Source organism: Cryptomeria japonica, chromosome 4, assembly GCF_030272615.1.
Source record: "Cryptomeria japonica chromosome 4, Sugi_1.0, whole genome shotgun sequence".
Classification (NCBI taxonomy): Eukaryota; Viridiplantae; Streptophyta; class Pinopsida; order Cupressales; family Cupressaceae; genus Cryptomeria; species Cryptomeria japonica.
In genome coordinates this window covers 758,901,570-758,916,372 of record NC_081408.1, presented here as the reverse complement: position 1 = coordinate 758,916,372, position 14,803 = coordinate 758,901,570, and the positions used below count along the sequence as shown (strand labels likewise).

Below are 14,803 nucleotides of genomic sequence, written 5' to 3'. Positions count from 1 at the left end.
TTGTTCACCACATACTTTTATCAAAAACATAAATATGAATTAAACAATACATATTCAATAAATGATCAAATGATATACATTTCAGCACTAATATTTTAACTAAAAATATAATAAAAGAAATACAAAATAGATAATTACATTACATATTAGTAAATCCTCAATCAACTATCATAGATAAATATTATCAAAATAATAAAACATTAAAAAATTTCGAATTAAATTATAAAATAATATAACGTGTATCGGAATATACGAATCAAATATCAAATTCTCAACAATCTTCAAAATGAATCGAACAGCTTGCGCACAGTCTCTTCAATGTGGCTGAACGTACCACAGGCATATACCACTCACGAAATTGGATATTATCTGATTAACATGTATTTTAGCGGAGCGGATCAAAACGGCCTTTTCGTTTAGTTGTTTTTTTCCCGACGATGTCAACATATATTATGATTTTTTAATAAATCCGTCAATAGATGTTCATGGGAGTAGTCGTTTGTCTATATCTTCAAAGTATGCAGAATGCTATAGATGGGCATGGATCTAGCTGTTGTGGGTGTCGACGAGTACGCAAAAATCTATGAGCATTTTACAGACTACTTTAAAATCTCCATACGATTTGTGAGGGGTAAAGAAAGGAATGTACGTACAGATCATTGCCTTTACAGCCATTAATAATGGGAAGCCGATGCGAGGAAGTTTATGTGGCTGTAGGAAAAGACCCGTTAGAAACCGTCTCTATTCTACAATGGGCTCTGCACTACAAACCAGCTGAGTCTCTGGTTTTACTTCATGTTCAGCTTCCGATTACCACCATTCTATCGCCGTGTAAGTGTTTCACTCAATTTGAATTGAAGCCTTTGTTTGTTTCTTTTGCTTAAAAATTCCTTGTCTTTTAATTGCAGTTGGGAAAATTCCTGTTAACCAAGTATGTAAGAGTGTGCTGGACGTGCATGAGGAGGATAAAAGGCAGAAGATAAACGATTTCATGGAAATTTACTTGCAGATTTGCTCCGAAGCCAAGGTATGAATCTCAACCCTTTAATAAATAAAATGACACCTGACCTGGTACTTTGAATTTTGAAAATAAAGGCTTTCCGAGATGAAGTGTCTGAAATACTTTGATGTACAACAGGTGCAAGCAAAGGCTTTGATAGTTAAGAAGGCGGATATTTGCAGTGGAATTGTCGAAATGGTTGAAGAACTGGGTATCAGAAAGCTTATCATGGGGACATCGTCAGCAGGCGGTGCAAAATCAAAGTATGCGGAAGAGTATTCTAGTTTACATCGTCAATCAGGTTTGTTCAACACAGTGATGAGCTTTTAATTCTACTCTGTTCAGGAAATCGAAGAATGAACGACCAGGCAAAGCGGGTTACGTCCTAACGCACGCGAGCAACTCATGCGACATATTGGTCGTGTGTAAAGGAAAACTTCTTGTAGTGAGGGAAGGATCTGTCGTGGATAATGGTCAGTTATTTATCTGATTTTGGGGAAACTTATTTGCTCTTATTACATCTGAAATTTAAAGCACCATCGTTGCTTGCTAATGTGAATTTCAACACTACTTGGAACAGCTTCAGAGGATTTTGGTCGGTCATTTTCATTCCAGACAAATTTCGAACCAGATTTGGCCGCCTCCATTGAAACAACGCTGAAAGTTGTGGGAGATTTTAAGCCCGATTTCCCCGATGAAGTGAAGCAATCATGTTTTGAAGCATCGTCGGAAATAACGACCGCGATCAGTGAACATTCTTCTGATATACAACTGGCAGAAAGTCGACAGATTTATAGCGATGAAACTCAACTATCTCCGGTATGTTCTCACTTTAAGCATTACTTACTTCTTAAGACTTCTTTATGCTAAAAAATGGCACAATTTTTACAAATTACAACTATTCAAAATGAAATGCAGGAGGAGCTCACAGATACTGAAACCCTGAAATTTCTGCTCACGGAGGCGTTGGAAGTGGCGGAGAATGCAAGGCGAGCAATGCAAAGAGAGACTGTAAGGCGTAACAATGCAGAGGCGGCTGCCATTAAAACAGCAATCTTGAAGCAATCATGTTTTTACTTTTTCTATTGTACTATTTTAGACGCAATTGTTAGGGTCGGGGTGAAAATGCTTGAATTTTCGCGTATTTATCAGTTTACAACCATTGAAGCTGCCTTAGAAGACGCGATCTTGGTCTCAAAAATGAAAGAAGAGTATTGCCAAGAGTTAACGAGGCGGCTAAAAGAAGTGCAAGAGGAGCTTCAAGCAGTGGTTGACAACAGAAGATCGTTGGCCACACAGGTTGCCAAATTCACACAAGAACGTGACCAAGCTGTCCAGGAGCTCCACGCCGCAGAGCAGAAGCTCGCCGCGATGGGGATACAAAACAGTCGCATTTTGAAACAGAAAGAGGAAGAAACTAAACAGCTTCAAGACTTGTTGCATTCTAGATCTCGCCTGGAAACTCCCTCTTCCTCTTCTACCGTGGAATTCAGCAAATATTCGCCGGAGGACATCACAGGCGCAAGCAGAAATTTCTCCGACCATTCGAAACCTGCAGGCGGCGGCTACGGAACCGTTTACAAAGCTCAAATAGGAGAGGCAACGGTTTCCGTCAAAATAGTCTGTGAGGACAGTTTGCAGAGCCCAGAGGAATTCCAACGGGAGGTATAGACATAAATGTACTCATAAAGCACATCACTTTTTTCTTACCTTCTGTTTTCAATCGCAGATGATTTATAATCTTCTCTTGGCAGATCGATTTTTTAAGAGAAATTCGTCATCCGAATTTAGTGACGGTAGTAGGAGCGTGTTTCGAGCAGGGATGTATACTTTATGAATATATGACCAATGGAACCCTAGCAGATCGTCTGAGATGCAAAGACTCCACTCCGCCCCTCCCTTGGCACACTAGAATTCGCATTGCCGCAGATGTTTGCTCCGGCTTACAATACTTACACAGTGTAATGCCAGATCCAATAATCCACCGCGATCTTAAGCCCGAAAGTATTTTTCTCGACAAGAATTATGTAGGCAAAATCAGTGACATCCGTCTTGCTCGTCGTCAGCCACGAGATGCACACAAAGATTCGGAGATAAAAGGTACATTTTTGTACATGGATCCAGAATACCTTAGAAGCGGTGAATTCTCTACCAAATCCGATGTTTACAACCTGGGAATGATTTGTCTTCAGCTTCTCACAGGGAAACCAGCCTTAGGACTGGTAAAGGAGGTTGAAAGTGCGCTAGAAAATTCAAAACTGGATGAGGTTTTGGATCCTTCAGCAGGTGAATGGCCATTCGCGCTGGCCACTCAACTGGCTTATCTTGCTTTACATTGCACGGAACCAGTGAGAAATAATAGACCAGACATTCAGCCAAGTGTGATGCAAATGCTAGACAAGCTTCGAAAATTTACTGTCGTTGCCCCTGAGATCGGCATAGCTGGCGACCCTGAAGAAGCACAAGTTCCGGGCTTCTTTCTCTGTCCAATACTAATGGCGAGCATCATTTTCTACACTTTTGTTTCGAATTGTTCATGCTACAAATGCCTAAATTTTTAAGTATTTCTAACATTACTTGATTTTGTTTTGAAATTTGCAGACTGTTATGCGAGATCCTCACATTGCTGCAGATGGGTTTACATACGAGAGGGAGGCGATCCAAGAGTGGTTTGATCGTGGAAACCTCACATCACCCATGACAAATAAAAAACTTAAGCAAAAGGATCTGGTTGCTAACTATTCTTTAAGATCAGCCATTCGACAGTGGCAAGAAAGAGGCAACCTCTTGTTTTGATCATTCAAATCTTCTATAGTTCACAAATTTTGTTGCTTTCCTCCACTACCTTCTCGTCGTAGTTGATCTATTTTTTATATTTAAATTTTATAATTTGCACATATTTCTCTCAAACATATTAAGTACAAATAAATATAAAGAACTGTTTATAGTTTTGAAGGTGTGTTTTTTTTTTTTTTTTTTTGGTTAATAATGAATTTATATTTTTGATAAAATAAATGAAGAAAATAGATCCCCACTCAATTATAAAGAGATAAACAAGAAATGTGAGGCGAAGAATTTTAAAAAATAGAAAAGCAAGTTGGAAGTGTTTATTTTTTTGTATATTTCATGAGGATAAATTTTGTAGAAACGAAAGGCATAATCCTTATTGCAAGTTGAGGCCATTCTTTGAGATGGATAGAGTTTAAGTTTGGGATTGCTTATTTCAAGGTGTGAAGATTAAGGAGTGATAGCTATGTTGCATTGAAGGGTGTAATCATTTTTGTGTATGCTATGAAAACCTCATTCTTTGAAAGCTAATTGTAGAGTGGGAAAAGTGAATTACTATGAAAGAATACATATTCATCAAGAGAACAAAATCATACAAAACATTTAAATAAATTGAAAGCAATCAAAACTTTAATGTTTACCCTATTAATTATGAAGTTGAAGTTTAATTGAGGAAATGATGTATGCTTTTGTATATACCATGAACATGTAATAGAATTAAACTGCAGGGACTTCAGAAACAAAAAGGGCAAGTGACAAAAGTCTTTTGGATACTTGGACTAGCTCTCTATCTGTGAAATTCATGCAACACATGGATGACAATGTAACACACTAGCATCCCATATAGACCAAAATAGAATTATCACAACAAAATGATAGTACAACCTTGCATAAAATTTGAGGTTTAGAAATGCCAGAATGTGATGGAATAACAAGTAATGACAAATACAATCATACACAAATAATGACATGCACACACACAATTATACTTTTCCCTTCTCATAAAACGAAATGCAATAAGTAAAAGAGGGTGAGAATTACCTGATCAGTTACTTTCCAATCTTGAATCTCATACAATTATTGGCTTAATTTGCAATCTAGGGAGAGTATCATCAGGGTGCTTTACCTCCAACCATAGACCTGGTGGTCTCTCGCACAACTTCCTTACAGAAGTGGCCCAACCCTTCATGAGGGTGCAGACATAGGATTCAATCTCATTGCCATTTGAGCATGGTGCTTAAACCTACATAACTATAGTTGGTCACATACTATAGGCACCTCCTCACCAGTATGACCTCCTAACTAGGAAGTTTATTTGATTAAGGTGAACTAACTGATTCATGGAAAAATTTAGACCACCTTGACCAACATTTATAAGTTACAAAAATAATATACATGTTGTCAATGTTCACCACCTTACTTGACTTGTTCATCTAACTCAAGTTTGGGTTTACCTAACTCAATGACTAGGTAGATTTAACCACTATGACATGCCAATTGTATTTTGTCTACTACTCAGAGGTGTCTACTCTATACTCAAGGATGGACTAATTCAACCATTAGATTCAATGACAAAATAATTATTATGTAAATTTAATTCAGCTTGAGAGATTGTATTCTCTTCTTGGCACTTAACATTGCTTTGAATTGTTATTGGTGTATGCATGTATTATAGACTGGCTCAATTCATGTGTACGTGTGTGAATCTATGCACATATACGTATATGTACATATGTCACTTTCTAAATTGACACAATACAAATGTACTTGTATGTGCATCATGCAATACTTGCATTTGCTTCGTAATCTTCATGTTCTTTACACATTTATCAAAATCCATGATTCCTTTTAGTATTCGATCTGTTGACCATTTCCTATCTTAACATTCTAGTCTTATCCACTGTTATAAATACATGTTACAGATTCTTGCCTTATCAGCTATTATAAATACATGTGACAAATTCTAGCCTTAACATCTGTAACAATACATGAGATAGATTCTAGCCTTATCAGCTGTAACAATACATGAGATAGATTCTAGCCTTATCGGCTGTAACAAAAATAGAGTTCAAATCGATTCCGTATTCAATCTAAGAGTCTATCGACATCCATTAATTTTCTTACGTAGTGTTACTTAGATAGAGATAGAACTATTATAATCTTCTTAATGCAGATCGACCTATCATGGTCTTTCAAGCTAGGCATTCTATTATAAAGCCAAACACAACTATCGATAGCTCAATCATAAAATGGAATTCGATTTGCAAACTCATACTAGTTTGTCCACATGATAGAGGTGAAGCCTCTATTAATTTACTATATCAACAGTTCAATACTACCATTAATACTATATTGAAACAATGATAACATAAGTATCCATGCAGTCATATTTATGGAAAGATTGTTCATCTTTTAAGTCAATCATAGAACTAATTTCATTTGATATCAATCAATTACTTCACAAGTATTATAATGAAACCTTTTGATGCATTTATTATTATTAACTACAAAAGATGCTCAGCAGAGACTAGAATATGTTCATGAAACATGCCTTTAACTAAGCTTGGCAGTGTCGATATGAGGATGTTGCTCCCTAGCTGAGGACTCGATCCTCCAGGTAAGATATTCCAACCTCCTTTTCTCTAAAAGACTAATCACTGTACTTTTATCAATATGAGCTTATTACGACACATAATCGTAATCCCATCTCAAAACAGGCCATTGTCTTTTATAGTCGAGCCCCAAAACATGATCAAGAATCGATTATCCTAATTGAGATCCTTTTACAAAATAGCAATTATAAAACAATAACAAGACTCACTAAAACCACGATATGGATGTTATGATATCAATACACCGCTAGCTTATGGTAATCTCTTCTTATTAATGATTACTATGGAGACTGCGGCTTTGAAGCCATTACCACTATGTCTCCTCATTCAAATTTGAATTGTTAAAAATCACAGTGATTATATATATATATATTTGAATAGGTCGATTTATTCATACTATATATATACATACATACATAAATGTATGTATGTATGTGTAAACACACATATATACATATGTATGTATATATATATACATATGTACATGTACATATGGATGTATACATATATGTATATGCATATGTATATGCTATTAATGATAAGGTTAAATTTGCTTTGAGTATAGGTTATTTCTGTTGGAGTAATTAGGGGTTTAGCTGTTTAGATATATTATTTATTATTTTGTGTTGGGTTGTTGTATCTACCCTCGCACCTCATCTGTGTTCCCTCTATTGCCTTTGCCTTTATTATTCACCTCTTATCAAGACATCTTGTATGTTAGTAAAATAGTCTACGCTTGGGTCGCTTTTCTTCTGTGTGAAGGATAACTTGCTGATTGATTCCTGGGTAAGGTGGAAACGCCTACTTTAACATGGTATCAGATCTTGCTTTCTGCAATCTTCTTCTAATTTGAGAGTTTTCATCAGATTGATTTTTGAGGTCCAAACTATTGGAGGAGGATGTGGTCTATTGATCCATGAGTGTACCTAGCAGCCTGTGGTGCTAGTCCATCTCTGTATTGCATGCCTGTAGATCTATTGTTTTTCTTGCTACATTTGTTTGCTGAGGAGCCGTACAAGAGATGTTTGTTGACGCCGACAAAGCTTTTTTCTTACTATGGTGAAGCTTGGTAGGCGGGTGGTTTTGTTTCGTGCCTAGCACTCTTTTGGCCTGGATATCTCCCTCATCGCTTAGCATATTGATGTTATGTTTTGGCATAGTTCATGTCTAGGCGTTTGTTTTTCTTTGCCGGCATGTGCGATCTATGCTTGGTGTTTTGGAGTGATCGGGTTTGGTGGATCTGTAGATGAACATGGTTTATCTTTGATTAGCATTCTATGGTCGAGGGATTATCGTTATCGAGCATTTTGGGACTCCGATTTCAACTTTCCAGGCTTGTGGCTTTCCATCGCATATCGACCTTCCATTTTCACCCGGCTTGTTGGCACAGTGAAAACGTGGTTGGAGGCCTACGTAGTGTGTGGGTGGTCATGGAGAGGGCTTGAGTTGTTGGCGCCAGTGCCCAATCCTAAGCTCACTTCCACTTTGTCCTTTGGCTGATAGGTGATGTCCATTCGCAAAGTTTTGACATTGATCAGTTTTTCCTTTGTCAGGAACCATCTCGTCCGGTTTGTAGATTTTTGCAAGCAAATATTGATGCAGGTTTAGAGCTTCATTTAATAAAAAGAGATATTTTTTTACCGAGTAGTGGCATACCTCCATCACCTACGAAGCGGCAGTTGTTTCTTGTGATCAGTGGTTGGTGGTATTTGCTTGTGCAAGGATTTGCACACCAATCGCTAAATTCTTGAGGAGTTTTTTCTAGAAACAGACTGCTACGTAATAAAGCAGCTTTTAGTTTTTTTTTGTTGTTGTATGCTTTGTAAAACTGTTGTCTACGCAATAAGGCAGTGAATGCTTCTGTTTTTTTTAAGAATTTTACTTTAGTTTTATTGTTTTCTCTCTGATCCCTTTAAGGGATCGGCTGTCTATAAAAATAGTCCTGTGTAATTGTAATAAGATTACTTTAAGTTTTCAAGATCAATATCAATATGAGTTTTATGAAATAGCAGCCTCCTTTTTCTTCTTTTTTAAGCTCTATTTTCTGCATGTTAAATTTATAATCTTTCATTTGGTATCAAAACAGGTTGCAAGAGTTCATATTGGGCAAGTTGTAGGTTAGAACAACAGTTATCTTCAGATGGTTAATGGAAAAGATTTAGCATTTCAGCTTAAGTTATTTACTGGAGAAAACTATGATTTATGGAGTATCAAGATGAAGACACTATTATTATCCCAAGATCTCTGGGAATTAGTGGAAAGTGGATACCAAGAACCTGCTGATCAGAATACATTAAATACATTGACACTACAACAAAAAAATCAACCGAAAGAAGATAAAAAGAAGGATAACAAAGCTCTTTTGACCATTCAATCTACCTCGGATGTTTCAATATTTCCTCGAAAGGCATACTGAGGTACAGGCAAAATCAAATTAAGACTTCAAACTCATTGAAGAGAATTTGAAAATTTGATGATGAAGGAATCTATGTCCATTCATGAATTTATTACTAAGACTAAAGTTATTGTGAATCATCTTAGTACTTAAGGAGAAACTATATCAGACTAGAAATTTGTAGAAATTTTTTTGAGGTCTCTTCCTCCTAAATTTGATCGAGTAGTGATTGCTATTGAAGAAAGTAAAGATCTAACTACTTTCAAAGTTGCAAAGTTAATTGGTTCTTTGCAGTTTCATGAGGAGTGTATGTAGTGTTATAAAAAAAGTTTTTTGCAAGCTTTCCAATCTTCTATGAATATTGAGGAAAACTCCAAATCTCTTCCCTCTCACACTGCTAATTTCAAGGCGAATCTTCTGGTAATAATAGAGGAAGAGGACAAAGTTTTGTTGATAGAAGGAGTATACAATGCATATATTGTGAAAGCTATGGGCATTGCAGGAAGAAGAAATCTGACTTGAATAAGTTAAGAGGTAGTTATGCAGAAAATTATTTTGACACAAAGAATTCTACATCCTTTGCATGCAATTTGGCAAAAGAATACCAAGAGGATGTTTGGTTTGTGGGCAGCATCTGCTTAAATCACATGATAGGTAAATATGATTTCTTTGTCAAATTAGATGATTCAATAAGAAGTAAAGTTAAATTTGGAGATGATAAGGAAGTTGATGTAGTGGGAAAAGGTACCCTTGTAGAAAAGCCTAACCAAGGAGACATTACACGTATGCATAATACTTTCTTTGTGTCAGAATTATAACATAGCCTTTTGAGTATAAGACAACTTCTAGAAAAGAGCTATAAAGTTGTATTTGAAGATAGCTGCTGCAAAAACATTGATAAATCTAATAATCATCATCTTGTAGCAAAGACTTATATGATAGAGAATAGATTGTTTCCTCTGAAATTGATTTCTAGTATTTTGCATGCACTAAAATCAACCATAGATAATTCATGTTTATGGCATCGACGATATGGTCATCTAAATTTTAAAGGGATAACTTTATTGAATAAGAATAATATGGTGTGAGAGATTCCTCCCAATCAAGGAGAAAGAAGAAGTTTGTTCAGGGTGTGCACTTGGCAAGCATCACTGAGACATTTTTTCGGTGAGCAAATCTTGGAGAGCACAATTTTCTCTAGAGATTGTACATGCTGACATCTGTGGTGACATGCAAGAGACTTCATTAGGTAAGAAATTTTCTTTTTTGACCTTCATTGATGATTATTCTCACCACACTTGAGTTTATTTTTAAGCAGAAATCTGAAGCCTTTGCATGCTTTAATAATTTTAAAGGAATGGTTGAAAAATAAAGTGGGTATCCTATAAAGATACTCAAAAGAGATAGAGGGGGAGAGTTTAGTTCTAATGAGTTTCCTGATTTTTTTACTAAGAACGAAATATAGAGACAACTTGCTGCTGCATATACACCTCAGCAGAATGGTATTGCTAAAAGAAAGAATCGTACCATTATGGAAATGGTACAAAACATGCTATAGACAAAAAATCTTCCAAGTAATTTTTGGAGAGAAGCAGTTGCCACTATAGTATATATTTGCAACTATAGTCCCACAAAAGCAGCTCAAAAGCTCACTCCAAAGGAAGTATGGAGTGGTCACAAACCTTCAATGGCTCATCTTCGAGTCTTTGGATGCTTGGCATATGTGCATATTCTAGATCAAAAGTGAAAGAAGTTGGATGCCAAATCCTAACTTTGTATCTTTGTGGGCTACTCTACTGCAACTAAAGGCTACAAATTCTATAATCCCCAGACATAGCAATGGATAGTTAGCCGAGATATGATTTCTGATGAAGGGGGAGTATGGTAGTGGAAAGATGATGTGCAGAAAAATCCATCAATAACCATAAATATGAAAGATAATATTGTTCCTCCTCCTCTCCCCACAAGCTCAAGTGGAAGTTCAAGCTTCAGTTCCAGTCCTCCAAACTCACCTAGTTTTTCAAGAAGTACAAATTCAAATGAAGATTCACCTCCATCATCACCTCGAGCATCTGTTCCAAGGAAGGTACAAGGTTTGGTTGATATTTATCAGAGGAGTACCAATATAAATCCAGTTGTTAATTTTGCTTTGTTTAGTACAATTAAAGTTGAACCCTTTGTGTATGAAGAAGCAATAAAAGAACCCGTATGGGTTAATGCTATGAAAGATTAAATGAATTCCATTCATAAGAATATTACTTGGGAATTAGTTCCACTTCCCAAAGGTAAGTAGGGGATTGGTGTGAAATGGATATAACAAGTGAAATATCATGGAGATGGTTTAGTGGAACAACATAAAGCAAGACTAGTTGGGGTTCACACAAACTCCTGAAGTGGATTATGCATAAACTTTTGCTCCTATGGCTAGATTTAATACAATCAAGCTTATATTGGCTGTTGCAGCACAATACATGTTGGCCAATATTTCAGATGGATATGAAATCAACATTCCTTAATTGTTACATAGATGAGGAAGTTTATGTGGAACAAACTATGGGTTATGAAGTTCTAGAAAAAGAACACTTAGTGTATGTTGGCAGCACATATAAAATTTCCATTCTATATGTTTCCTTGCTAGAATAATGCCTCGTCGGATCCGTTGGTCAAGTCATTTGTTTAAAATTCCTCATGTAATCCGGTCATTGTTATATTATTTAAGTTTCACTGCGTTGAACTTGAGCCTTGAACTTGAACCTTTTTGGTTCAAGGTTCAAGGTTCAATGGGCGTTGTTTTAATAGTTTTTCCTCTCGCACGGTTTTAAGTCTTCACTAGTCCTTGTCGACATTTTACATTCTTTGAACCTTGAACTTGAACCTTTTTGGTTCAAGGTTCAAAGTTCAAGATTTGTCATGTTTATGATTTGCGTTGCAATTGTTTTGCAAGGTTCAGAGTTCAATGTCTAGTCTTCTTGGAGATCATGTGACTTGGCATGAGGTGGCGGCACAGATTTTAAGATATGACAAATGGTGATAGAGGAGAGGAATATCCTTTCTTTAATGTTTTGAAATCAGACATTTATAGCAAGTATATTGTGAGGATCCATAGTGTCAGATATGAAGTGACTTAGCATATAAGGCATGCTCGAGCGCAATCATTTCAATGTAAGGTCACACGAACGAAGAGTAATGGGTGCAGTTTATGGTAATCATGGGTAGGATTTTCTCGGCTTTAAAATTGAGTAGTTGTCATGTCGAGATTTTCATTTTCTTTGGATAAGTTTTAAGAAGAATTTTTTGGAGTGGGAGAAATAGACTGCAATAGCAGTTTGCAGATGATAGAGGAAGGTATGTTCGACAAATTTCTAAATTGTTGTAGTTTGTTTTAGGAAAGCTCTGGATATTTTGTTAGCTGTTTGTTTCTGTTTCCCTTTTCTCCTTTGTCTAGGTTAATTGGAGAAAATTACGAGCAAAACATGAGGCCCACTTTGCCCAAATTAGTGAAATCATCTTCCCTCAAGTAAGTTCTTTACCAGAGCTGGGTGATACAACATTAGTCCAACTGGATTTAGATGATTTTGTAGAAAGAGTACGGAACCCAACCACTGATCCTATGATGAGAGATATTGCAAAGAGTGGATTATTGGAAGCAGCCGCATTTCCCATAGCTGCTCCTTGCCCTGAATTGGTTTTAGAATGTATGAATCACTATGACAAAGGTAATAGATGCATAAGAAAAAAAATGGTGAGGTTTTGTTATCCATTGATAGACAAACAGTAATGGCCGCCATGGGTATCCCACATCGGGAACCCTATGAAGATTGGACAATTGGAAAATCTTATGGAATATTCTCTGAGAAAAAGTAGTACTATAAAACTATCATTGCATGAAATTGGCTTTTGAAGTTCCAAAAAGGAGGCTCAAGGCTGCTGAGAGCCCTAACCCGTGAGCATTTAATTACTCCAATCCAAAATTTGGTAGTATTGTTGAGCAGAGTAAAGGGTAATTTACACTCCTTCTATTGGGAGGACTGGATGTATTTCTTCATCCAGGTCACTCTAGACAAAAATCAATTCATCAACTAGGGAATTGTTATCGCAGAAAGATTACACAAGGGTTTGAGTAATTACCCTGGGATGTAAAATTTCAATATGTCATCATACCTGTTATATATGCTTGCTTGTGTGAGGGAATGGTCTGGATTGCCTCATGTGAAATGGGTTCAAGGCATAAAAATTTATGAGTATCACCCCAATTTGACTTTAAAAGGACATGTTGATGATTATCTCCTTTGGAATGATCTTTTTGCTAGGAGGTTGACCTTTGAATTACAAGGTAACTTGCATAGGAGGATGTCTACAGAGGCCGTTGAACTAGTTAACATCTATGGTAGTTTCTTTACACAGATTAATCACTTCACTTACCTAAGGGTTGGAGATTTTAAAGGCAAACCCTTTAGGCTACCTAGGTATGTTTCAGACTCCTGTATTTTGATTGAAGTTTCCAAGAAGCTGCCCTATATTGCAAAGGATTATGGCGAGGATTTCGAAACAAGTAGAATTTTTCCCATTGATTTAGGCCATTACAGTTGTAGGTCTATCTCTGATGCGCTAAATCTTGAGCTAGAATTTTAGAGATTTCATTTGAAAACCTTTGTGAAAAGGGATAAATTTGATAGTAAAGGGTTTATCGCTCAATATGTTAAGAAGATGGTGCCTGACCAACATGTGTCCCAGTTGGAGGATTATTGGGAGGGTTGCCCAGATGAATTTGAAGTAAGGAAAAGAAGTTGGTCCAGGTTAACCTTGAAATAGATTCATGACATGAAATTTCTAATGGATACTTCAAGTGTGACCACTGATAATGAAAACGTATTGGATTCAGAGTTTATGAAGTAGGTACATAATGAACCTCTCCCAGAGGTGGATTGGAGTAAAAAGATGGAAGATAGCATTCAGACAGGCACTTTCAACGTAATTCGCAGGACAGGAAATTAGCTTAGGAGTTGCTGATTTCATCTGATGAGGGCAACTACCTCAAGAAACAAAAGTGGGAAGAGGAAGATTGCAAGAAAAACCTCTATTTTAACTAACATCTCTGTTTCTATTGCAAGAAAAAGGCAAGCAAAGATTAAAGAAGAGAAACTTGACACCGAGGGTGAACATTCTATTGGTGGTCGGGTTACCAGGTCTAGGTCCAAGAAGAGTTTTCAGCTGGCGGCTTCCCATCTCATTCTTGATTTGGACATAGAGGAACTATGTGATATGACATCCCCTGTTTCTGATACAGACAAGGTTTCAACTTGTGCAGATACTACTTTCCAGGACTCAAGGATGCTTGATATACAACCTCATGCAGACAGTGCCACACTGCCACCTTCAGAAGGATCTCCCCCCATGCCATCTGAGGAACTGAATCTGGCACCTAAGTGGTTAAGTGACTCAATTACCAAAAAAATAAACGTGGTTCCTATTTCAGTATCAATGGAGGATGTTGTGAGTATTTGTTTGGGAAAATCCATAAAGCCCAAAAGGCTAAAAATGGAGGCTATGATTGGTTTTGATGAAAACACAAAGCATTGTACTATAGACATTGCCAAACCCACATCTGATAAAGATGTTGTTACTTTAGAAGCAGATTATGTCATTGAACGAGTTGATTTGAGGGTTGGAACTAGAGTCGTAGATGTGAAGCATTTGGAGACTTTAACCAAACGGATTATCTCTCGTACTTGGAAGGACGAAAGAGATAAGGCTGAATTGAAGCAGAATATAATGCAAATGGCTTAGTATATCCATGCTTTGCAGAAAAGCCCATTACCATTGTCTCAAAGCTTAGTGCCATTTAGTTCAAAATCACTAGGTAATCATAAATTCTTTGATGAGGTTCAATGAAACAAAATAATCAGAAAGATTTTCTTTGAATGGCTCACCTTAATTGTGCATCAAGGGACCAATTACATTTCAGATTTGGTTCATATTTTCAATGATGCTAATGAAGTCACCAAAGAA

At 36.6% G+C, this 14,803-nt stretch overlaps 1 protein-coding gene across 1 annotated transcript; it reads left to right on the top strand.

Moving 5' to 3' along the window:
• Positions 1-680: 680 nt before the first annotated feature.
• On the top strand, positions 681-3,796 carry LOC131875366 (U-box domain-containing protein 33-like). Its single transcript, XM_059219468.1, has 8 exons — positions 681-831; positions 909-1,027; positions 1,139-1,263; positions 1,346-1,473; positions 1,581-1,819; positions 1,919-2,665; positions 2,755-3,498; positions 3,602-3,796. The coding sequence occupies exons 1-8, from the start codon at positions 681-683 to the stop codon at positions 3,794-3,796; spliced, it is 2,448 nt and encodes an 815-aa protein (XP_059075451.1).
• The last annotated feature ends 11,007 nt before the right edge of the window (positions 3,797-14,803 follow it).